The sequence below is a fragment of the Narcine bancroftii genome, chromosome 3, assembly GCF_036971445.1.
Source record: "Narcine bancroftii isolate sNarBan1 chromosome 3, sNarBan1.hap1, whole genome shotgun sequence".
Taxonomy (NCBI): domain Eukaryota; kingdom Metazoa; phylum Chordata; class Chondrichthyes; order Torpediniformes; family Narcinidae; genus Narcine; species Narcine bancroftii.
The window spans coordinates 219,436,337-219,462,252 of NC_091471.1; the positions used below are offsets into that span (position 1 = coordinate 219,436,337).

Genomic DNA, 25,916 nt, shown 5'->3' on the forward strand with positions numbered 1-25,916 from the left:
GAAGTGTGTAACTTTAAGAAAGAACTGACCTCCCTGATAGAAGATCCCCAGGGATGTGCCGAACAGTTAGACCAATTTTTGGGACCATATATATATACAATATGGGGGTCTCGACATAGAATCCCCAGCAGGGGAACAATTGGTACTAACAGGTTTTGTTACCAACTCAGCCCCAGACATTAAGAGAAAATTACAAAAGACAGAAAATTGGCATGAGCAGGGAATAACCCAGCTTCTACAGATCACACAAAAAGCATTTGTCCAGACATCTGAGGATAAGCAGAAAGCAAAGGCTAACATTTTGATGCAAGCAGTTAAAGGAATAGTAGATGAGTAACATGAAAAAAAAGGCAGGGACTGTGTGCCAGCTCCTGAATGTTGGGAGAAGTGCAGGGAGTGGGAGAGTAGAGACCAGAGATAATTTCATAAATCACGACTTCCCACTTCAGTCACTGACCAATATTGATTAAAATTCATGCTAAAAATTAAATGTCATAAATGATCGTTTTTCAATACTGTAGAATTAGCGAATTTAACTACCAGTTAATTCCAATTTATGAAATAAATTGTATTTAAATGTGATTTTGCACAGGGAGTACCTGAGAGTTGAGTGATGTTATAACATTTGCAGGGAGAAATGTTTGCGCAAATAGGGTGAGTTCTATACATCTTAACTTTAAGTGTATGTGAGATAAAGAAAGGATCTGATGTGTAAAGTGGCTGGATCAGCCAGTTGAAGGGGGAGTGTGCATGTCCCTTTAAGTGCACTGTGGCACTTGAAATTGAGGCTTCAGGCTCTTGTCTTGCAGTTAGAGGTATGGAGCCCTATCAACACATTTAATACATTTCTTCTACACATTCAGCAGTCAAGGTCCGTGAGTTTAAAGATCACCCACCTCTGGAGAATAAAGATACCTCTGGGGATTCCTATGGGGATTCCTATAAGTTTAATCATTCATTTCTCTGGTGCATTTTCCTCTGGAGTGAAATTAATGCCTCAGCACAATTTCTCTGTATTGCCGCTGTTATTTAATTCATGATAACTTTCCCCATTCATCAGGTTTATATTTAAATCCGGTAGTGCAGAAGTTACATTGTAAATAATCACGGAGGTAAACCCTGCGCGACTGGATTCAGCTTAATGGAGAAATAAACCTGCGAACTGGTCTATGGTGCTGTGTGAGTATTGCAATAGGTGGAATATGATTTAAATTGGTGGCATAGTTCAGAACAATTGGGTGCATAAGAATAATAATATCATTAAGAACTCACAGATCTTGTACCGGATGCTATTCAGTACATCTTGACTTAAGGACTGGAGAAGTTGGCATGTTAGAATGAGATTGGCATGGCACCAATATTTCTTGATTCAATAATGACTCCACAAGCTCCAGGATTCATGCAGCAGAACTTTTAAGTGGAATATAATAGAAACTAGCCTGTACTTAAATTATTGTGTGTGCAATCTTCATAAGAACATCTTTTAACTTTTTTTTGGTGCCTGTTTTACAGACTGTTTTAAATAAGGCCAGCTCCTGTGAGCTGTGGCACAAGGCATTTTACTTAAGGCAGAACTAAAGGTTGAATATGTTTCAAGTTCTCTTGCAGGGGCTCTTGTGCTGCAATGTCTGTTATGTACTCACTCTAACAAATTGGAGGGTTGTGCCCCATACAGACAAGCAGCTCCAACTGCATTTTAATAAGGTCTAACATATTCAAAACCCATGCAAATATGGTTTGTGTTTCATTTTACAATTTTTACACTAACACAAAGGAAAGTCAGATTGTTACAAAGTGCCGTAATTTAACATTTTTTTCGTTTCTTTATTGGTTTATTCAGTTATTGTTGTATTTTATTGCTGTTTTCAATGAGCTTTACATTTATTGTGGTTTATTCAGTTATTGTTGTATTTTATTGCTGTTTTCAATGAGCTTTACATTTATTGTGGTTTATTCAGTTATTGTTGTATTTTATTGCTGTTTTCAATGAGCTTTACATTTATTGTGGTTTATTCAGTTATTGTTGTATTTTATTGCTGTTTTCAATGAGCTTTACATTTTTTGTGGTTTATTCAGTTATTGTTGTATTTTATTGCTGTTTTCAATGAGCTTTACATTTATTGTTGTTTATTCAGTTATTGTTGTATTTTATTGCTGTTTTCAATGAGCTTTACATTTTTTGTGGTTTATTCAGTTATTGTTGTATTTTATTGCTGTTTTCAATGAGCTTTACATTTATTGTTGTTTATTCAGTTATTGTTATATTTTATTGCTGCTTTCAATGGGTTTTACTTTCATTGTTGTTTTACTCATTTTTTGGAGTATTGTTCGTTAATGTTTTAAGTCCCCCTGGAATAGGGGCAGCAGAGGTTACAATTGTGCTCCTTTAGAATGTAGACAGGGCATAGATTTAATGTATAGTCATAGTGGGATATGGGTTAACAAGGGATTCCAATACAGACCAGGGGAACTGAACAGCTTTAGTGGAGTACATCTAATTTGTATCGTAGCCTACACAGGTATTAGAGACAAGAGTTTTGAGGCGATAGCACAAAGGACATGGTGGGACAAAGACAGACAGAATGGTAGTCAGGATTGTACATGTAACAGAGAGAGAGAGAGTTAATACATATGCTAATGTACACAGACAGGCTAGGCTGCAACTCACAAGTTCAATGATACATATGCTAATGTTAGCAGACAAGCTGCAACACACAGTTAAATCACAAGAAACAATCCCCCCCCAGCTTGGTCACTTTTCATCACCCCGTGAAGGGGAGCACCAGTTACCAACAACGTGAGCTGCTTGACACTTTAATATCAGGCTCCAAACAGCCTTCGGAGATCGGTGGCCCTAGGGTTCGGGGCTGAAGAGGACATCAGATACTAGCCACAATTCAACGGAACCGCCTGACTACTGCTACTCGTTCGCTGCTGAAGGCAGCGCTTCTCACAGACTGCTACTCGTTCGCTGCTGAAGGCAGTGCTTCTCACAGACTGCTACTCGTTCGCTGCTGAAGGCAGCGTCTCTCACAGACTTCGTCAGGACAACACTTACAAAAGTCGGGTGGTTCAAAGACACTGCTTCAATATTTCAACGTGTGGGATGGACTAGACTCTTTACTGAGAACTGGAGCCTGATACTCGAAACCCTAATAAGCAGCTGGACTCGCTACTCTGACCTTCATGGTGCTCCCCTACCTAAAGACTTTACACAGACATTACAATTCGGTTATTAACCAGCTGGGTAAAACTACACCTTACACTTGAAAGATCAGTGTTACTGATCTAAAAGAAAAGTGAGGAAGGGGGGGGGGGGGGGGATCAGTCACACTGACACTAGTAACCAAAGATCAGTAACACTGATCATGGTGAAAGATCAGTATTACTGATCTAAAAGAAAAGTGAGGATTGTGAGAGATGGGAAAATTGATCTAAAATTATGAACATGGAAGAAACTAAAGTTCATCAGTAAAATGGCTGTAACCAGTTCAAACAGGATAAGCTTGGGGGTTAGGATGCAGGAAAGCAGAGTCAGCACGATTAACATAAGAATCTTCTAGTCTTTGTGACAAGACCATAAGACTAAGATAAGGAGTGGTAAGGAACAATAGAATGTAGGAAGTTGAGGTAGTCTGGATCAGATAAGGGTCTCCTAGCCCTGGACAGAAGTACCAAGTCCTGCATATCTAATTAGCTAACCATACACAGATTTATACATATGAAATTAGCCAACCCTAGATAGAATGAGTCAACTCTGCATATCAAGAGACTGTAGCCCCGAGAATCAGGAAAGTGTGAATAAGGACAATGACATGAAGGGACACCGACAGGATACCCCCCCCTGGTTCTCCAAGTATACTGAAATTGCACGTAGGCAGGCAGGATTGCCTAATGCCAAACCTCTCCAGCAGGAGGCAGAAGAATGTAAGGGGGAGGGTATTCCTACACTGAAATCAACTGTATAAAAGTTGGGTGAGCCCCAGTGTGTGTGTGTATTCCCAGGGTAAGGGGAAGCACCCAACTTTGCATTGTTGTAGTAATAAATGTTCTTTGTTCTCAATTTTTGTCTCGAGCAATTTCTTTAAAGGTACTTTAATTCCTAACACTAGTATTCCCTCACCTCTGTGCCCCGGTACTATTGGGGTTAGATTTTCAGTGCCAGTTAGAAAGTATTACAATAGTGCACAACAGGCCTCACCCCCCGCCCCCCCCCCCACTACGCCTTACAAAGAAACAACACTGCAGCCTATCTGTCCTGAACATAGAATCCCCTCCGCTGTTCACACACCTGACCCCAGAATGCACACCAATAGCCACAAAGAGCAGGAGGTACAGCCCGAGGGACAGAGCCTTCATTAGGGCAGAGGTCCTCAGGCCACTACAGGAGAGCATCATAGAGCAGAGCACCAGCCCCTGGAGAGCCCAGGTGGTTATAGTAAAGTTAGGAGAAAAATTGTGCATGGTAGTGGATTACAGCCAGACAATCAACAAATTTACACAACTAGATGCCTACCCACTGCCACGCATAGCAGACATGGTCAACAACATTGCACAGTATAAGGTGTTCTTCACCATAGACCTGAAGGTGGCATAACAGCAACTGCCCATTAGAAACAACGATCGCATTTACATGGCATTTGAGGCAGACGGCAGGCTGTATCAATTTCTGCGGCTCCCCTTTGGTGTCACCAATGGAGTGTCCCTGTTTCAGAGAGAAATGGACCGGATAGTAGATGAGTTCCAACTGAAAGTGGTGTTCCCCTTCAACAACGTGACAATCTGTGGTCACACTCAGGAGGATCATGACATGAATTTAAAATGCTTTTTCCAGGCAGCCGAGGAAAGGAACCTAACATACAACAGAGACAAATGCATCTTTAGAGACAGGAAGTTGCCAATCCTGGGCTACATAGTGCAGAACGGGAAAATCAGCCAGACCCAGCCCATATACGCCCTCTCCTTGACCTCCCAGTGCCACACACCCTGAAAGCACTAAAAAGGTGTTTGGGGCTGTTCGCTTACTACGCCCAATGGGTCCCCAACTACGCCAACAGGGCCCGCCCACTTATAAAAGCCTCAGTTTTCCCTCTGTGCCCAGCAGCCACCAGAGCATTCAGGGACATTAGGGACCATATCGCTAAAGCTACCATGTGGTCCGTAGATGAGTCAATCCCATTTCAAGTAGAAACAGATGCATCCGATGTGGCTCTGGCAGCCACCCTAAACCAAGACGGATGACCAGTGGCCTTTTTCTCGCGAACCCTACAAGGGTCAGAGGTAAAACACTCAGTAGTAGAGGAGGCCCTAGTCATTGTGGAAGCAGTAAGGCACTGGCGACATTATCTGGCGTGCAAACACTTCACCCTCGTCACGGACCAATGGTCTGTGGCTTTTATGTTCGATAACCAAAGCAGGGGGAGAATTAAGAACAACAAAATCCTGCGCTGGCGGATAGAATTGTCTACATTTAACTATGACATTCTATACCGCCCCGGGAGACTCAACAAACCCTCGGACACGCTGTCCAGAGGCACTTGTGCCATCCTTAACCACACGTCCCAGTTGCAGAGCTTGCACAATGAGCTCGGCCACCCGGGGGTCGCTAGACTGTTTCACTTCATTAAAACCCAAAACCTCCCATTTTCGGTAAAGGAATTGAGGTCAGTGAATAAGAGCTGCCCTATCTGTGCGGAATGCAAACCGCAATTTTACTGGCCAGTCAAAGCCACCCTGATAAAAGCTACCAAACCTTTTGAGCGCCTCAGCCTCGATTTTAAATCGATTTTAAAGGCCCGCTCCTGTCCAATAATTGAAATGTCTATTTCCTAAACGTAATAGATGAATATTCCCGTTTCCCCTTCGCAATCCCGTGTTCTGATGTATCAGCAGCCACGGTTATAAAATGCCTCCAACCCATCTTCAGCATATTTGGGTACTCGAACTACATACACACGGACAGGGGTGCTGCATTCATGAGGGCAGAAGTACAGCAGTACCTGCACGAGAAAGGGATTGCTACCAGCTGCACTAAAAGTTACAATCCCAGGGGAATGAACAAGTCGAAGGGGAAAATGCCACTATCTGGAAAATGGTCCTCTTGACTTTAAAAGCAAAAGACCTGCCTGTTACTAGATGGCAAGAAGTGCTGCCAGAAGCCCTACACTCTATATGCTCTTTGTTGTGTACTGCCACTAACATGATCCCACATGACCGTATCTTTTCTTTCACAAGGAAAGCCTTGACAGGCACATTGCTGCCTAAATGGATGATGACACCGGGACCTGTTCTCCTCCGGAAACACTGCAGACCCCATAAAGTGGACCCGCTGGTGGATCAAGTGGATTTGAGGCACGCGAACCCTCAGTATGCCTTCGTCACATTCCCAGATGGAAGAGAAGACTCGGTAGCCACCAGGGATCTCTCGCTGGCCGGATGTTTGAACAACACGGAGGAAACACAGATGTCTACAGATCAACAAGGAGCGCAGCAGCAGTGACTAGAACAGTCTTCCATCGAGTCACCCCAGAGGATTATACCACCCCTCCAGAAAATCAGGACCCTGGGTACACTCTCCCCACAAAATATCACCACCCTAGACTTGATGGCAGGACCTAATCCCATACAAGAGGATCCCCAGCCCACACGGCCATATGACCATCTAATACTTCCCACTCTCACCCCTCCACCAAGAAAGGCTGAAAGGCAAACCGCACTCCCCACCCCTATACCACTACCGAGGAGGTCTAGAAGGCAACAGAAGCCACAAAACGTTTTGGACTTATGAACTTACAAACAAGGGAAGGAAGACGGGTGGGGGGGGGTGGGTAATAACAATTTTTTAAGGGGGAGGTGAATGTGATCTGTAATTACACCACTAGGTCACCAGGGGTCATCCCGGTGACCTTGTATACAAAGCAGTCCAGAGCGACAGTCTAGCCTTCCAGGTTTGTCCTGCAGAGAGACAAGACCCCTTAATGTACATATTAGTTTATTAAAGCTGTCTTATACTCGCACTGCTGGTGTAATTATTGTCAGTACAGATAGTACTTTGTTTGTTTCAGAAGAGTTTATGCAGCGTATAGACAATATGGCTGTTCAAATTACAAGGTTTTCAAGAAAGCAAGCTTCAATTTACTGAATTAAGAGGTGAAGTGGCATCAATTAAGCAGGACGTGATTAAATGTTTAAGAGAAGTAGATGTTGTCCAGGGGGAATTTAAGGATATCAAGCGAGCATTCAGTGATTGTACGGATACAGTAGATTGATACACTGAACGAATAGATTATTTGGAACATTGTCTTACAGATTGGAATGTTCAGAAGCGTGAATTTCTGAGGAAGATTGATTTGTTGGAAAATCAAAGTAGACGTAATAATGTTAAAATAGTGGGTTTGCCAGATGATTTTGAAGGAATGGATCCGGTGAAGTTTTCTTTGGAAATGGATTCCCGAAGTGTTGGGAAAGGATACTTTTCCGGAAAGGTTGGAATTGGACAGAGCACATAGGGCATTACGAAGAAAACCCTTTCCTGATCAACCTCCACGAGCAGTTCTTATTCGTTGTTTAAGATTTCAAGACCGTGAGTTAACTTTGCGATTGGGTCCAGGAAGCTCGGCAGAATCAGGGCGCTATGATGATGATTCAAGGCCATAGGGATTTTTTCTATGCAGATTTAAGTCAAGATGTGATAAGACGTCGGAAGGAGTTTAATCCAGCTAAGGGTGTGTTATGGAAGAAGGGATATCGGTTTGCTTTTGGGTACCCTGCTGTGTTGAAGGTGTTTTATGGAGATTTTCAGGCTGTTTTTTTGATGATGAAGCTGAAGCTCTGTCTTTTGCTAATTCTTTGCCAAATAATTCGCATAGTTCTGAGTTGCAGAAACAACAGAAATCGCAGGGTTTTCCGAAGTGTAATGGCAGTGGGAACGGGAATAGCAGGAGGAATGGTCAAGACCAACATTCGATTCAGAAGGGAGAAGAGGATTAATCTTTTGTTACGACTAGTGTTCAGGATCAATCTGGTGGAGTTGTTGGGGCAATGGATTGAAATTTAGGTGATTTATTGAGATATATGAATATCAGCTGGGGAGGGGTGGTGGATGACACTACAGCTTCTGAAGTCATCTGTCACTCATGGTTTTGACCATACCCGGTCAGTTGAGGTTTTTTTCTTTTTTTTAATGGTTTAGAGTAAGGTGAGGGGATGCGGTTTTTCTTTTATCGGAGCTTTAGTGTATCTGTGAGTTGGTTGTGTTGAGATTTATTTATTAAGATAAAATGAGTAAATCAAATTTTGTGACATTTAATGTTAAAGGGATGAATCATCCGATAAAGAGGAAGTGGGTCTTGGATTATATCAAGAAGATGAAGGTGGATATTGCTTTTCTACAAGAGATGGATTTGACAGAAAAAGAACATTTGAAAATGAAGTGAGACTGGGTTGGACATGTTTTCGCATATTCTTTTAATTCTAAGGCCAGGGGAGTGGCAATTTTGATACATAAAAGGGTACCTTTTATTTTAGAATCTGTTTTTGAGAGTGCTGGAAGAATTTTGAAGATGAATTGTAAATTGTTTTCAGAAGCCTGGACTTTATTGAATTTATATGCACTGAATGAAGATGATGTCCAATTTGTTACTGATGCTTTATAAAATTTGAATCAATCAAATGAGAACATCATAGTAGGAGATTTTAATTGCTGTTTGGATCCACTGTTGGAGAAATCTCCAAAAATTGTTAAGGAAACTAAGATGGCTAAAAGGGTGATAGAATTGATGGAGGAGTTAAAGTTAATTGAAATATGCCAATGTATTCATCCAATCAAGAAGGATTATTCATTTTACTCTGCTTATCATGACTCATTTCTGGAATAGATCTTTTTTTGGTCTCAGCTCATTTACAGGGAAGAGTTGACTATGCAGAATATAAGAGTAGAATATTGTCAGATAATTTTTTGTTGTTGATTTCTTGTGAGATTGTGGAGAATGTTGAAATAACTTACTGTTGGAGGTTTAACGAGATGTTACTTAGAGTAGCTGAATTTGTTTTGAGAGATCAGGTTAAATTTTTTCTGGAGATGAATGAGGGATCAGTACAAAGTAAATTTATGTTGTGGGATGCTTTGAAAGCATATTTGCAAGGTCAAAGTATTAGTTATACAGCTAAAGTGATAAAACAATATACAACGGAACTTTTGGAGTTAGAGAAAGAGATTGTAGATTTAGAGAAAAAGTTTCAGGAAAATCCAACGGAAGATAAAATACAGTTATCTAATTTGAAACGTCATTACAATACAAAGCAAACTTATAATTATGAAAGATTGCTTTTGAGATCAAAGCAGCGTTATTACGAATTAGGGGAAAGAGCACATAAAGTGTAGGCATGACAGTTGAAAAATGAACAAACTTCCAGAACAATTAATGCAATACGGGGAAATTCAGGTGTCACTTATAAACCACAGGAGATTAATGAGAAATTTTGTGCTTTTTAATCAAGATTTGTATGCATATGAAGGGAATGTAGCTACTGAACAGATTGATACTTTTTTGTCTAAGCTGAATTTATCTTTATTGGAGGAGAACGATGTAAAATTGTTAGATGCTTCATTTACGGATTTTGAACTTAAAGTGGCACTACGGTAGAACTACGGTAGAGTTTTATAAAGAATTTCATGATTTGTTGTTTAGGGTATATATGGATGTATTGAAGCAGATTACAGATACGGGATTGTTTCCTGAATCATTTTCAAGAACATTATAACAGTCATACCAAAGAAAGATAGAGACCCATTGAAAGTTGCTTCTTATAGACCTATATCTTTATTGAATGTAGATTATAAGATTGTAGCAAAAGTTTTAGGAAATAGATTGGCTAATTTTTTTTAACAAAATTGGAGCACATTTATTAAAATTTATTAAAAATAGATATTCAGCTGATAATATTACTAAATTACTTACAATAATTAATGCGTCAAGACAGCAACTTAATCAACCAATGATATTAGTGTTAGATGCTGAGAAGGCTTTTGATCAGGTTGAGTGAAATTTTTTGTTTAAAGTTTTGGAGAGATTTAAATTTGCACCATCTTTTATCGGCTGGTTTAAGGCATTATATACTAATCCTTCTGTGTGGGTGGTGACAAATGGTCAGATTTCTCAAGTATTTACTTTGTCTAGATCAACTAGACAGGGCTGCCTATTGCCACCAACCTTATTTGCATTGGTTATAGAACCTTTAGCCCAGGCAATTAGACAAAATACGAACATTCAGGGTATTACGGTTTGGCAACGAGAGTACAAAATTAATTTATTTGCAGGCGATGTGTTGATATATTTATCTAAACCTAAGAATTCTTTAGAACCTTTACAGGATCTGTTAACATTTTATGGATCAATGTCGGGGTATAAGGTAATTTGGGATAAAAGTGAGATATTACCTATATCTGATGAGAATTATTCAGATTGTATGCAAATTACAAAATTTAAATGGTCACAGAAGATTAAGTATTTAGGTGTGACTATTGATGAGGAGTATAAGAATTTATATGGTTTAAATTATTTACCTTTGTTAAATAAGATTAAGTCTGATTTAAATAAGATTAAGATGATGTATTATGCTGACTGCTTGCTATTGGTTATGACTGTAGACTGGCTCCACCCTACTGGTATAACAGATCGTGCAACGCATCCCACTGATCAGCAGAGATGGCTTCTTCTGTTAATAAAAGCCTATAATATGATACAAGTCTGGTCCATGTCTCTGGCATATCAATTTTAGTAACAGCAGAAAAATTATGGATACTTCCCTCAAACCTGGAAGACTCAAAATAGATCAGGATGCCACCCGAGCCGGAGAAATGTTCCACCACTGGATCCAGTGCTTTGAAGCCTACATGCGGAAGAATAATGTCATGCAAGACGCTGAGAAAATGGACCATTTCGTGGCTCTCCTCAGAGACGTCCCCTACTCCGTGATCAGAGAGATAGCTGGCTATCAGAATGCAGTGAATCTCCTTAAAACCTACTCTGATGTGCCACAGAGCACCCTGTATGCAAGACACCTGCTTCACATTCAGAAGCAACAAGTAGGAGAGAGCGTAGACATGTTTGCACTTACTCTGAAAGGGTTAACCAGGGACTGTGCCTGCACCACCTTCACGGGTGAAGCCCACCATGAGTCCCTGATGTTAGATGCGTTTGTAAACAGTCTGGATTCCGCATACATTAGCCAGCGTCTACTGGAAACTCCGGGCTTGACTTTTAATGCAGCTCTGCAACAAGTGAAGATGCTCCTAACTGCATTACAAGGGGTGAAAGCATTAGAGCAAGAAAGAGGTGCCAAAGAGGCGCCCCTCAAATCGACCCATAGTGAAGAAACACTACCGAGTTCGACGAAACCGCGACGCAAAAGCCAGTCCCAGAAGTGTCATTTCTGTGGCTTGGCACTACATGCCCGCAACCAGTGCACTGCATGCCAAGATACCTGCGCCAGCTGCAGGAAGAAGGGCCATTGGGAAAGAGCTTGCTGAGCTAGAAAGTAGACATCTGGCACTCACAACAAGCAAAAGAAGAAGAAAGAAAAGGAAAAGAAGCACCCAAGCACTGATACTAAGCCAAGTTGCCATCATAACGCCAAGATGCTGGGCTTGAGAGTCAATGACTCATCTAGCCCGACCTCAGCTTCGTCAATTTCTCCTGAATCGTTCAGTGAATCGACCGGCAATGAGGTGAGGCTCTATATGCCAATCCCACAAGGGGATCCAATCCTGGCTTCTATGAAGGTAAATCAAGATAAATCCTATGACCTGCAGCCATCCACGATGAAAGTGGAGGTAAATGGGCAGCCTATTAACTGTTTATTTGACTCTGGCAGTACAGTTACATCCACCCTTCGACCACTAAAGCACTAAATCTTGCGTTATACCCATCTAAACGCACAATCACAATGGCTTGCTCAGGACTAGAACAAGATACAAGTTATTGCAGAATTAAATTAAAAATACATGACAATGAGTATACTGATTTCAAGATTTCCCAGCCTATGCACTCCTATGCTTCTGGGTCAAGACTTTCAATGCCAAATGAAAAGTATCATATTGGCATTTAACGGCCCCTTGCCATTGATCACTGTCTCAAAGAAGTTTTGCAGTTTGTCAACACTAAAAATTAAATCCCCTCGTCTCTTCAATAATTTGACTTTGGATTGTAAACCTATATCTACAGAAAGTAGGCGCTACAGTAAAGAAGACAGCCTCTTCATTAAAGACGAGGTTAAGAACTTGTTAAAGGAGAACGTCATTGAACCCAGGATGAGTCCTTGGCGTGCTCAAGTAGTAGTGGTCAGAAATGGTGCGAAACCTAGAATGGTCATGGATTACAGCCAAACCATACTTTAGTTCTGTTTTTACAAGAGAGGATACAAATAACCTCCCAAGGATGTTGGGAAACATAGAGACTAATGCAAGGGAGGAACTGAAAGAAATCAATATCTCTAAGGACATGGTCTTGGGGAAATTGATGGGATTGAAGGCAGATAAATCCCAAGGGCCTGATAATCTACAACCTAGGGTACTTAAGGAAGTGGCCATTCAGATAGCAGATGCTTTAAGAATTATTTTCCAGAACTCTATAGACTCAGGATCAGTACCCATGGATTGGAGGGTAGCTAATGTTACCCCACTATTTAAAAAGGGGGGTAGAAAAAAAGCGGGGAATTATAGGCCGGTGAGCCTTACATCAGTAGTGGGCAAAATGATGGAATCCATTATTAAGGATGTAATAGCGGAGCATATGACTAGCAGAGAAGGGATCGGACGGAGTCAACATGGATTTACAAAAGGTAAATCGTGCTTGACAAATCTATTGGAATTCTTTGAGATGGTGACAGGTAAAATAGATGGGGGAGAGCCAGTGGATGTGGTGCACCTGGACTTCCAAAAGACCTTCGATAAGGTCCCGCATAAACGACTGGCTTCCAAAATCAAGGCTCATGGGATTGGGGGCAAAGGATTGATGTGGATTGAGAACTGGCTGGCAGGTAGAAGACAGAGTTGGGATAAATGGCTCGTTTTCTGAGTGGCAGGCGGTGACCAGTGGGGTGCCACAGGGATCTGTACTGGGACCCCAGCTGTTCACAATTTACATTAATGATCTGGATGAGGGGATTGGATGTAATATCTCCAAATTTGCAGATGACACTAAGCTAGGAGGGGTTGTGTGCATGGAAGAGAGGGTCAGGAAGCTCCAGTGTGATTTGGATAAATTGAGGGACTGGGCAGATGCATGGCAAATGCACTACAATGTGGATAAATGTGAGGTTATCCACTTTGGTAATACAAACCAGAGGGCAGATTACTATTTGAATGGCAATAGATTAAGAGATGGGGAAGTGCAGAGAGACCTAGGGGTACTTGTACACCAGTCTCTAAAGGCGAGCATGGAGGTTCAGCAGGCAGTTAAAAAGGCAAATGGTATGTTGGCCTTCATATCAAGAGGGTTTGAGTATAGGAACAAGGATACCTTACTGCAGCTGTACAGGGCCTTGGTGAGACCACACCTGGAGTATTGAGTGGAGTTTTGGTCACCTTATCTAAGGAAGGATGTTCTTGCAATGGAGGGAGTGCAGAGGCATTTCACCAGGCTGATACCTGGAATGGCAGGAATGACTTATGAGGAAAGATTGCGCAAATTGGGATTGTACTCGCTGGAGTTTAGAAGATTGAGAGGGGATCTCATAGACATAAAATTCTGGCAGGACTGGACAGAATGGATGCAGATGGGATGTTTCCAATGATGTGAAAATCCAGATCCCGGGGCCATGGTTTGAGGATAATAGGCAAACTATTTAGGACCGAGATGAGAGGAATTTCTTTACCCAGAGGGTGGTGAATCTGTGGAATTCATTGCCACAGAGGGCAGTAGAGGCAGGTTCATTAAATATATTTAAGAGGGAATTAGATATATTTCTTCAGTATAAGGGTATTAAAGGTTACGGAGAGAAGGCGGGGACGGAGTACTGAACTTTAAGATCAGCCATGATCTCGTTGAATGGCGGAGCAGGCTCGAAGGGTCGAATGACCTACTCCTGCTCCTATCTTCTATGTTTCTATGTTTCTATAAACAGATACACTCACTAGATGCATACCCCCTGCCTCGCATTTCAGACATGGTCATTCAAATTGCTCAATATGAGATGTACTCTACTATTGATCTGAAATCAGCTTACCACCAGGTTCCCATCCATAAGGATGAAAGAAAGTTTACTGCTTTTGAGGCAGATGGCAAACTCTTCCAGTTTAAGAGAAGTCCTTTTGGCATCACTAACGAATTATCAGTTTTTCAAAGAGAAATGGATAAGTTAGTGGACACCTATAAGTTACAGGTACTTTTCCTTATCTGGACAATGTTACCATCTGTGGCAAAGACACGAATGATCATGATCGGAATTTGCAACAGTTCCTCCAAGTAGCCAAATCCTTGCGATTAATAATGACAAGTGTGTGTACCGCACAAAGAAACTGCCAATATTAGGCTACGTAGTAAGTAAGGGAGAAATTAGTCCAGACCCTGAGAGAATGTGACCACTCATGGAGCTGCCCCCTCCAACAATGCAAAAGGCCCTCAAGCACTGCTTAGGATTTTTCTCCTATTCCACTCAGTGGGTGCCACACTACGCTGACAAGGCACGACCTCTTTTTAAAACCACAAATTTTCCTCTGAATGATGAGGCTCTCTGAGCTTTTAAAAACATTAAGCAAGATATAGCTAAAGCCTCCATGTCTGCAATTGATGAGGATTTACCTTTTTAAGTGGAATCGGATGCATCTGATTTTGCTCTAGCTGCCACATTGAATCAAGCTGGCAAACCTGTAGCTTTCTTTTCCCGCACACTGAATGGACCAGAATTGACACATTCGTCCGTTGAAAAGGAAGCACGAATGATTATAGAAGCTGTCCGCTACTGGAGGCATTTTTTTAGCTGGCATAAAGTTCACCTTGCTAACTGATCAGAAATCTGTTGCCTTCATGTTCAACACTAAATTGAAAAGCAAGATTAAAAATTATAAGATTATGCAATGGCACATCGAGCTTTCCACTTATGACTATGACATACTCTATCGTCCAGGAAAATTCAATGATCCCCCGGATGCTCTCTCTCGTGCTTCTTGTGCGAGTCTGCAGTTAGACAGATTAAAGATTCTCCATGAAGAACTGTGCCACCCAGGGGTCACCAGACTTCATCACTATGTGAAAAATCTCAATCTGCCCTATACTGTGAGAACCCTAACTGCACAATGCCCTATCTATGCCAAATGCAAACCTCATTTCTACAAACTCTTGCCTACCTCATTAATCAAGGCTTCTAGACCCTTTGAACATCTCAGCGTAGATTTTAAAGGACCACTGCTTTCAAATAATAAACATTTATTTTCTTAGTGTTATTGATGAATTCTCTCGTTTCCCTTTTGCTATTCCTAGTATTGATGTTTCTGGTGCTTTGGTAATTAAATGTCTTGATTCTATTTTTAGCATTTTTTGGTTACCCAAATTTCATTCATAGTGACAGAGGTTCAGCCTTTATGAGCTCAGAGCTTTGGCAATTTCTTCTTGACAGAGGTATCGCCACAAGTCATACTCCCAGTTATAACTCTTGGGGAAATGGGCAAGTTGAATGCAGCAATGGTACAATCTGGAAAGCTGTTACTATGGCACTCAAATCTAAAAGTCTCCCCACCAGTCGCTGGCAAGAAGTGTTGCCTGAAGCTTTGAACTCTATCCACACTTTGCACATCAACTAATGAAACGCCTCATCAGCATTTGTTTTCTTTTTCCAGAAAGTCAAAGACTGGATCAACCTTGCCGGCCTGGCTTTCTAGACTTGGAGAAGTTTTACTGAGAAGGCATGATAGACAGAACAAGGTGGACCCTTTAGTTGAGCGTGTACATCTGATTCATGCTAACCCGCAATATGCTCAAATTGCTTTCCCTGGTGGGAGACAGGACAATGTTTCCGTTGGGGATCTTGCTTCGCCAGGGGTTCTGCCTACAGCTTCTAACCATTTTCCTGCTCTCACTTATTTTCCTTAGTCTTTAGAACATGTCTCTGTCCCTGAAATCTGGTCTGTAACACAGAGACTTACCCCAAACAACACCTACTACTAATCCATCCTCATCTCCTGAAAAGGAGGCTTCTCCTGTAAGCTTACAGGGGCCCTCACCTATTCTGCATCAGTCCCAGAGTTTCAAGGCTTATTTATGATCAATTTTAATTGCAGCATTTTTCACAGTTGTTTTTGACTACTGATTTTCTCTTCCTTAGATTTTTTTTGCAATTCTTAAAATTGTTTAATTTTAGGGGGGGTGATGTATTATGCTGACTGCTTGCTATTGGTTATGACTGTAGATAGGCACCACCCTACTGGTATAACAGATGGTGCAACTTATCCCATTGGCCAGTAGAGGTGGCTTTTTCTGTTAATAAAAGCCTATAGTATGATACAAGTCTGGTCCAGGTCTCTGGCATATCAGTATTTAGGTGTAATTATTGAGAAGGAGTATAAGAATTTATATGGTTTAAATTATTTACCTTTGTTAAATAAGATGGAAGGATTTACCATTAACATTGATTGGTCGAGTAAATTGTATCAAAATGAATATATATCCATGTATTCAGTATCTGTTTCAATCAATTCCATGTCCTATACCGGGGAAATATTTTAAAGAATTAAATAAAGTGATACGTTCTTTTTTGTGGAAAGGTAAATTATCTCAAGTATCGATGCAGAAATTGACATGGACATATGATTTGGGAGGTCTCCAGTTACCTACATTTTCAAAATTATTACCAGGCAGCACAGTTGAAATTTATCAGTAGATTGTTTGATATTGATCAACCACCATCGTGGGCTTATGTGGAAATGGATCAGATACGGGAAAGATCAATACATCATTTTATATATAAATGGAAATTTTTGCCTTTACAAACATACAAGTTACCCATATTGAGTCATTTGTTTAAAGTATGGAGTAAGTGGAACCGATTTATAGGTTCGAAGGATGTATGTTCAATTAAAACTCCGCTATATCAAAATCAGTTGATTCCTTTTTCTATGCATAACCCTTATTTGAAGGATTGGAACTCAAAGGGTTTGGTATTAATTGAAGATTGTTTTGAGGCAGGTTTATTTCTTTCATTTGATAGGCTGAGAGAGTAGCTTTGGATATCACAAAATACATTGCCTATCATCAAGTATGTGATTTTGTAATGAATAGTTTTGGTCGGGAAATGATACTACCAGCACAATCGAAGTTTGAAATATTAATTATGGATAAGGGAAAGAAAGGGTTGGTTTCTGAAATGTATTTGTTTTTACAGGTAAAAATGAAGAAGGTAGGAGTATTGAGAGCAAGGGATAAATGGGAACAGGAGTTATCCACTTTTATTTTTGAGGAAGAATGGTCAGATTTAAGTCCGTATAGTGTGACAAAATTAGTTAACGTGTGTTATAGTCTAGTTATTTATAAATTTCTGCATCAGTTATATTCAACTCCTGAAAAGTTAAAGTGATGTGGTTTTAGTTATTCTGATTTGTGTTGTCGGTGTGGAGATCAGATAGGTACTTTTGTTCATTCTTTGTAGAATTGTGTAACGGTTAAGCCTTTTTGGGAAAAGATTATAAAATTTTTGCGAGATTTATTCCAAATAGATTTGTATGTGGATCCATGGTTGTGTTTATTAGGTTATATGAATCCATTAACAGCGTGTTTGAATAAATTTCAGATTGCATTTATTCGACTAACTTTGGAAGTGGCTAGGAAATGTATAACGGTAACCTGGAAAAATGATGTGGCGTTAAATATACAAAGACGGCAAAATGAAATTCAATCATGTTTACGTTTAGAAAAAAATGCATATAATTTGCAAAATAATTACTCTTTTTTTAAGAAAATGTGGACTCCATATTTGGAATGTATGAACTTAGATGTTAAGTAATTTTTTATTCTTGTTTGGATTGTTGAATTTGTATATTGCAACCTAACCCACTCTTTGTTTATATATACTTTTATTTGTGTAAGTTAAGCTCCGGGGGGAGGGGAAGGGATAATAAGGGGTGGGATGGAGGGTATGGGGGTAGACTTAGATATTCTTGTATTTTACATTTGTATTTTGTAAAATTTTAAATAAATTTTTCAAAAAAACCTCTTTATTCATATACTATTCGCCTTGAAATGAATGCCAACATGGCATTTTCTTTCTTTACTGCTGATCCAACCTGTTGGTTAACCTTTTAGAGGAAATCTCAAGTAAGATGGACAAGGGAGAGGCTGTGGATGTTGTGGATTTGGATTTACAAAAGGCCTTCAATAGGTGCCACATAAGGTGCTACTTAATAAGATGAGAGTCAATGGAATTACAGGAAAGATATTAGATTGGGTGGAGCATTGGCTGAGAAGCAGAAAGCAAAGGGTAGGAATAAAGGGATCCTGTTCTGGTTGGTTGCTGGTCTCTAGTGGTGTTCCACAGGGGTTGGTGTTGGGGCCGCTTCTTTTTACAATGTATATTGATGATTTAAATTATGGAATGAATGGTTTTGTGGCGAAGTTTGGGGATGACACCAAGATAGGTGGTGGAGTAGGAAGTGTCGAAGAAACCGAAAGCCCGAAGAGAGACTTGGACAGTTTAGGAGAGTGGGCAAAGAAATGGCAGATGAGATACAATGTAGAGAAATGTATCTGTTGCATATTTTGGAAGAGGAAATAGACAGGCAGATTATTATTTGGATGGGGAGAAAATTCAAAAGTGCAAAGGGACTTGGGAGTCCTCATGCAGGATAACCTAAAGGTTGAAGGTCTTCGTTTATGAGCGAAAAGTTGTAACAATTCCGGCTGGCCAGGGGTATCGCCACCAACAAGACCATGAGTTACAACCCCCAAGGGAACGGTCAGGTAGAGAGAGAGAGAACTGCACCATGTGGAAGGCCATCCCTTCTTACCCTGAAGTCCGGGGACTGCCTGTCTCTCACTGGCAGGAGGTCCTTCCAGAGATGCTCCACACCACTCAATCTCTGGTAGAAAGAGTTCAGCTCCTCCAATCCTCATATGTAGTCTACCCGGATGGATGCGAGGTCACGCACAAGCAGAGGCCCCCAAGGAGCACACCCACCAAGCAGCAACCCGTTCCTTCCGCGGACACGCAATACATACCATTGCATCCTCCCCCCCACCCCAGTGACTCCTACCGAGCTGTCAGCCCCCAACCCCCCCCCCCCCCCACCCCAGCAGACTGACGAACTGCTGGAGGTCCAGGATGAGACAGTGGCCCCAGCCTCAACTCCACAATCAGCGCTCCACCAGTCAGTACCGAAGACCAAGCCACTGAACCGGCTTAACCTGTAAGACTTTGTGGCCCACGTCACCCCGCCGGACAAACAAAATAAACAAGGGGTGAATGTGCTGATCTCCTGTATTCCTCATTTCCTGGCTCCACCCTATCCTGTGACTGTATCTGTGGTCCCTCCTTCTTTTGACCTTATATAAAGCTTCTAACACCTTGACCCTTCCCCAGAAAGCCCAGGTCACGGCACAGGATTTGGTCCCTGTCCACTGTGAATAAAAGTTTGTAAATCAGTGACTCAATCTCAGCCTAGAAAGTTATTTTCTGTGTGTCAGTGTAGCTGTATAACAAGCTCATCTACTTTATTCCTAATGCTACATGCATTTAAGTACAGTACCCTTAGACCAGTATCTGTTACCAATTTTTCTGTATTTCCATTGTTCAACAAATTATTCTGTTTTTTCCTCAAAAAGGTTAATCAACAGGTTGGATCAGCAGTAAGGAACGTAAATGCCACGTTGGCATACATTTCAAGGTGAATCTTTGGCTTGGCTTCGCGGACGAAGATTTATGGAGGGGGTAAAAAGTCCACGTCAGCTGCAGGCTCGTTTGTGGCTGACCAGTCCGATGCGGTTTTTTTTTGAAAAATTTCTGTTTTCTTTGCTGCACATTATTTTTGAGCTTTTCTAATTTCCTCTTTCTCGGCCCTAACACCCTGGTTCCTTACTACTTGAATTCTCTGCACTCACATTCTGATTCCCACCCACCTACCAAAAAGTTTACTCCTTCCCCAACATCTTGAGCAAACCTGCCACTAGTATATTGGTCCCTCTCCAGTTCAGGTGTATGATCTTGTTTGGACAGTTCCCTTCTGAGTCCATAAGTTTGTTTTGTCTTTTAACCTTACTTAGTCACCAGTGTAGAATTCCAGTAGGTTTTTTTGTTCCTCTGTCAAAGTCATACTTTTGCTTTTCTTTCCATTGTTCTTTGAATTCCCCCTCTTGTTTTTAGGAGGTTCTCCTGAATGGTTTGATCTTAGCCTACGTCCATGAGGAGTTGTCCTGATGAGATACCACACTTGAGCTGTGTTGGGCATGCTCTAGTGGAAGTCTGTACCATTATTTTTTGCCTTGTTCATCACTCTTTTCACAGTCTGTACTGATTTTTCCACTAGACCATTGTACACACCACTTCAAGTCCTCATTTTCCAAAGTCCCACTCTGTTGGAATTTTAAATTGCAAAACTGGGGTCCATTGTCTGTGAAGACCTCGCTTGCCACGACATCTCTGGAGAATATGACTTTCATACCAGTTGTTACGGCATCTGCAGTGGTGGTCAATTTACACACCTCTGGAAACAGGGAGTCTGTGACTACAAACTAGTCCTTCCCTTGACATTCAAACAGGTTACTGCCTACCTTCTGGTAAGGTCTGTAGAGTGCTGGGTGAGGCTTTAGTGGTTCTGCAGGATTGCTTGCTTAATATTTCTGGCATATTGTACAATTTGACACTTCAATTGTTATATCATTGTTGATTCTTGGCCAGTACATCACCTCTCGTGCTCTTATACTTTTCGATTCCGAGATGTCCTCCATGGATCCTTTTTAGCATCTCTTTTCTCAGACTCTTTGGGATAAGGATTTTGCTTCCTTTGTAGATGATGTCTTCAATCACTGATAGTTCTGTCCTGCAGTTCCAGTACTCTGAAACATCAGGAGAGCAGTCCTGCTTTATATTGGGCCATCCATCTAAGGTGTTTTTTCTCAGTTGTCTCAGTGTTTCATCTTTGTTTGTCTCTGTCTTTATGAGTTCCATTTTTGCATCTGATATGGGCAGTGCACTTGTGATCATGTCCACGAAGGTATTCATGTCTTCATCCATTTTTATGTTTGTGGACTCTTTGGTGTCAACAGCTCCAGACAATGTGTCTGCTGTGTACATTAGCTTACCCAGAGTATACGCCACATTGAGTGTATAGCGTTGCAGCCTAATCATCATTCTTTGTATTTTAAGTGTACATTCATTTAATGGCTTTTGAAACAATGCAATCAAGGGCTTATGATCAGTCTCTACACTGATTGCTTGTCCTGACACAAACTGATGAAATATTTCACAGGCGTACGTGATGCTGAGCAGCTCCTTTTCAATTTGAGTCTATTGCATACGCAATGGGTTGGCAGTCATCATACTTTTGCAGAAGAACTGCACCAAGCCCACTATGTGATGCATCTGATGATATCTTAATGGGTCTCATTGGGTCATAAAACCTCAGAACTGGTTCCAGCTAGTTTCACTGAACAGCTCTTTTGCCTGCAATTTCAGTTTCTGTAGCCCTACAGAGTGCTATGGCTTTTTCCAGGTCTCGATTTTGCTCTCTTAGCAGTCATTCCCTTGGGACTATTATCTGGAATACCACACACAAGTCTGTCTTTTATCAGTGAGTCAGTCAGTCCATGAAATTCATACCTTTTACTTCGGTTTCTCAATTCAGTCATATACTAATTAATACTTTCTTCCATTTTCTGCATACATGTAAAAAAATATGTGGCTCTCAAACATCACATTATGTTTAGGTATGCAATATGCCTCAAACTGTTCAATTATTTTTTCCAGTTTAATTTTGTCTCCTTCAGCAGCAAATGTGAAGTTATTATACACCTCCAGGGCTTCATCACCCACAACATGTAAGAAAATTGACGCTTTCACTTTATCACTTTTCTCGTCAGCTCCAACTGCCACAAAATACAATCCAAAATGCTGTTTAAATCTGTTCCAATTTTCAGCCCCACATTATCTGTAAACTGAAGTTTCTCTGGTGGATGTAATCCCTCCATTTTTCTCATTGTTAGCTTCTCTTCACTGATCAGTTGCTAACTTTAGATTTTACCTTTTAAAGTATTTCCTTCTAATTTCCCTCATCTCACTTCTGACACTATGTTTCATCTTGTATTCATATGTGTGAGTTTTTAGACAACACATGAAGGAAAAGATTCTTTACTTTAAAATTGATATGAACAGCACCATTAAGCCATGAGGCTGCAAGTCCATTACAGCTCCAGCATACTGTGTGTCTCCTGCTCTGTGTCAGCCCCTGGTGGCAGCCAAGTATAATCAAACAGTAAGGCATTGCTAGTTGCCTTGCAACCATGATCATTATCATTACAGGTGCAGCCCGTCCTTTTTACACAGGTCAGACCTTCCCCAAGAAGTGATCCCAATGATCCACAAATCTGAAACCCTGTCCCCTGCACCAACTCTTCAGCAACGCATTCATCTGCCAAACTTCCTGTTCCTACCCTCTCTAGCACATGGCACAGGCAGCCATCCTGAGATTACCACCCTTGAGGTCCTGCTTTTTAACTTCTTTCCTAACTCCCTGTATTCCCTCTTCAGGACCTCATCCCTACTCCTCTTTATGTTATTAGTCCCCACATGGACCACGACATCTGGCTGCTCGCCCTCCCCCTCCAGAATACTATGACCATAATCAGAGACAGGTCATGCCAGATTAGAGGCAAATGGATTTTGAAATGGCATTATGCAAACTTCCCGAAACTGATAACTTGCACTTCTATTTAAGGATCTTCCTGTATTTCCAAAAAGGTAATTCCTTCTAAAACATTGTATCCTGCCATTAGCCTTTAAACTCAAAGAAAATTAAGTCTTATTATCATGAGCCAAATATCCATTACAGCCAGTTGTGTAAATGGCCACCGATCAAATTATCTGAGTAAAATTAACAATTTGTCTACTGCTTCATTCTTACAGTTTTTAATTGGGGAATTTTAAACATAACAATTGGGAAATAATGGGCTTCGTTCTTGGATTTTTTAATCTGCTGACCCTTTTTTTTTAATGTTTTCTTTCTGTACCTGATTTGTCATTGGCCTCTTTATTCCAAACTCTTAAAATGCATTAGAAAAGGAGATATTCACTTGGCTGCCCTGTTCTTTCCAGCCCCAGACTTCGGATTTCCTTACTACTCAAATTTTCTGCAACTTTGCACACAAATCATCACTGAGGAGAAGGATACAAGGTACTGACTTGTTAACTATCTTGAGTCATTGGTTTAACCTTTCCTAAATAATAACGGCTCAGTGGAAACCTGGTCATTCATGGGTTCAGGCAGTGAATCAAACAAAGGAGGGAATATGAAGCAGTACAGTAGCCCACCCTCCTTCCCCCTCTTTGGGGGATATGTTCCAAGACCCCCAGCGGATGTCTGAATCCATGGATAGTACAGAACCCTATATACACACCATGTTTTTTCCGATACATTCACATCTAAAATAAAGTTTAAATTATAAATAATGCACAATAAGATATTAACAACAATAACTAATAATAATAGAACAATTTTAACAATATAAAAAAAGGTTACTTGAAGACAAGCACTGTGATACCACAATAGTTGATCTGAATATGATCTGTACTGTATTTTTGGACCGTGGGTGGAAAGTGAAACTTTCACTGTATTGTGAAAGATTACTTTGATTAATGGGGTACCAAAATTGCTGATTTGTCAGTTTCAGAAATGTTTTGCAAATAAATATTCTAGACTTTTCTCAAGGTTATCAGCAACAATAAACAAACATCTTATTCAGCTATGGAGTTAAAAAAATGAGAATTGCTCAGTCACCTTCTGCAAAGCACATTCCAGTCTGTAGCTCTGATGAACAGTGATAAATACCATGTATGTTGTTGTATAGGACGACTTGGTATAGGATGACCCCAGAATTTCCACCTAAAATGTTGGTTTATATAAGACAGCACCCCAAAAAAAATCTAGCACTTACCACTGACCAGTGGATGCTGTTAAAAAACAAATCACGATATTTTTTTAAATTATCATTTAAAGGTTCAAGTTTTATTTGGATATTTTAAAATAAACCACTGTCAGCTCCTGTAACAGGCTGCTTAAAGTCTTTTCAGAGCCGACAGTAGTCTGTCTGGGTGGATGGATCTTGCGGAGGAGCATTGAGACTTTGCAAATAACTAATGGCCTGCGCGAGATTGCATCAGAGCTGACAGGAAGATGGTGGCAGTGTTGAGACTTCGTTATCAAGGTAAGAATGTTATACTCTTTGTTAAGGGCGACCCTGATTTTAAGATTCTTAAGTTTAGAGGATCATCCTATATAATGACATATATGGTAGAATTATCTTCCTCATCGCATGCAGAATATTAAATATTCATTATTCAATTAATTGCAAGGTTTTTTTCCTTCTCCAATAATCAAAGCAAATGATCTTTGTAGATTATTTCGGAGTAGATGGAGGTTTGGAAAAAAAGTGAATTAATTTGGTAATAACGGGCTGAGTTTGGGGTTGAGAAATTGAGTTTACAAACCTTGCCAAGAATCTCAGGCAGGCCCAAGATCTGACCAACGAAGACACCACAACAGATGAAAATGGCTGTGACCTGGCCCAAGGAGCCTCGGATCTGTTTATGTGAAATTTCACCCAAGTACATTGGAAGGGCACTGAGAGAAATTCCTGCAAAGAGAACAGTACTTAAATATTAAAGACTCGGAGACCACTGGAAATTCTGAGGAAAATATCTAAAATTAAACCACTTCAAGCAATATGTACCACACCTGCAGAGCACAGAATTCAATCTACCTGTGTCTGCAATCTCACAGCATACCAATGCCAAATACATAACGACACAAAAATACAATCACAAGAAATATTTTTTATGTACTACAGTTACACCAAAAGGAACATTTTGTACGTTTTACATCATCATCTGACAGCCTACAATATTATCTTACTCTATGTGGAGATATCAGATTTTAAATTCCTGTATTTTCAAAAAGTTTTCTTGCATAATATTTTTAAGAATACTCTGTAAAAATACATTGTGCACAGTTTTGGTCACCAAAGTATAGGAAAGATATCATCAAATTGGAGAGAGTTCATAGAAGATTCACAAGAATGTTGCCAGGGGTTACAGGGTCTACATTATAGGGAAAGGTTAAATGTTGGGTCTTTATTCTTTGGAGCATAGAAGGTTGAGAGGGGATTTGATTGAGGTACTTAAAATTATTAGGAATATAGAATTGACGTGGAGAAGCTTTTTCCTTTAAGGGGGAGATACGAACAAGAGGGCATGAGTTGAGAGTTAGGGGACAAAAGTTTAGAAGAAACATGAGGGGGGGACTTCTTTACTCAGAAAGTGGTGGATGTGTAGAACAAGCTTCTAGATGAAGTGGTGGAGGCAGGCTCGATATTAGCAGTTAAGGAGAAGTTGGATATGTATATGGACGGGAAAGAAATGGAGGGTGACAAATTGAGTGTAGGTCAGTAGGGTTAAGTGGGAGCAAGTGTTCAGCAAGGAGTAGAAGGGCCAAGTTATTATATGGTTATGACCTTTTAAACTTTCCACTTAAAGAGAGTCACAGAATCATGGAATTTTACAGCACTGCCCTTAAGCCAATGTTGTCTCTGCCCACCAAGATGTCTATCCAAATAGACCTATTTCTCTGCATTTGCTCCATATCCTTCTCAAGTTTTCCTATCCATCTACCTATCCAAATGTTTTCTACATGCTGTCATTGTCCCCACTTCTACCACTTCCTC

The 25,916-nt window shown here is 40.6% G+C and overlaps 1 protein-coding gene across 3 annotated transcripts in view; it reads right to left on the reverse strand.

Annotated features, from left to right (window-relative positions):
* slc2a9l2 (solute carrier family 2 member 9, like 2) overlaps window positions 1–25,916 on the reverse strand; it is a 316,787-nt gene that overhangs the window by 203,370 nt on the left and 87,501 nt on the right. For all 3 annotated transcript variants that reach the window (XM_069926647.1, XM_069926646.1, XM_069926648.1), the window contains exon 6: window positions 24,685–24,830. In XM_069926647.1, coding sequence (XP_069782748.1) covers window positions 24,685–24,830 — 146 coding nt within the window. The remainder of the gene's footprint in view (window positions 1–24,684; window positions 24,831–25,916) is intronic.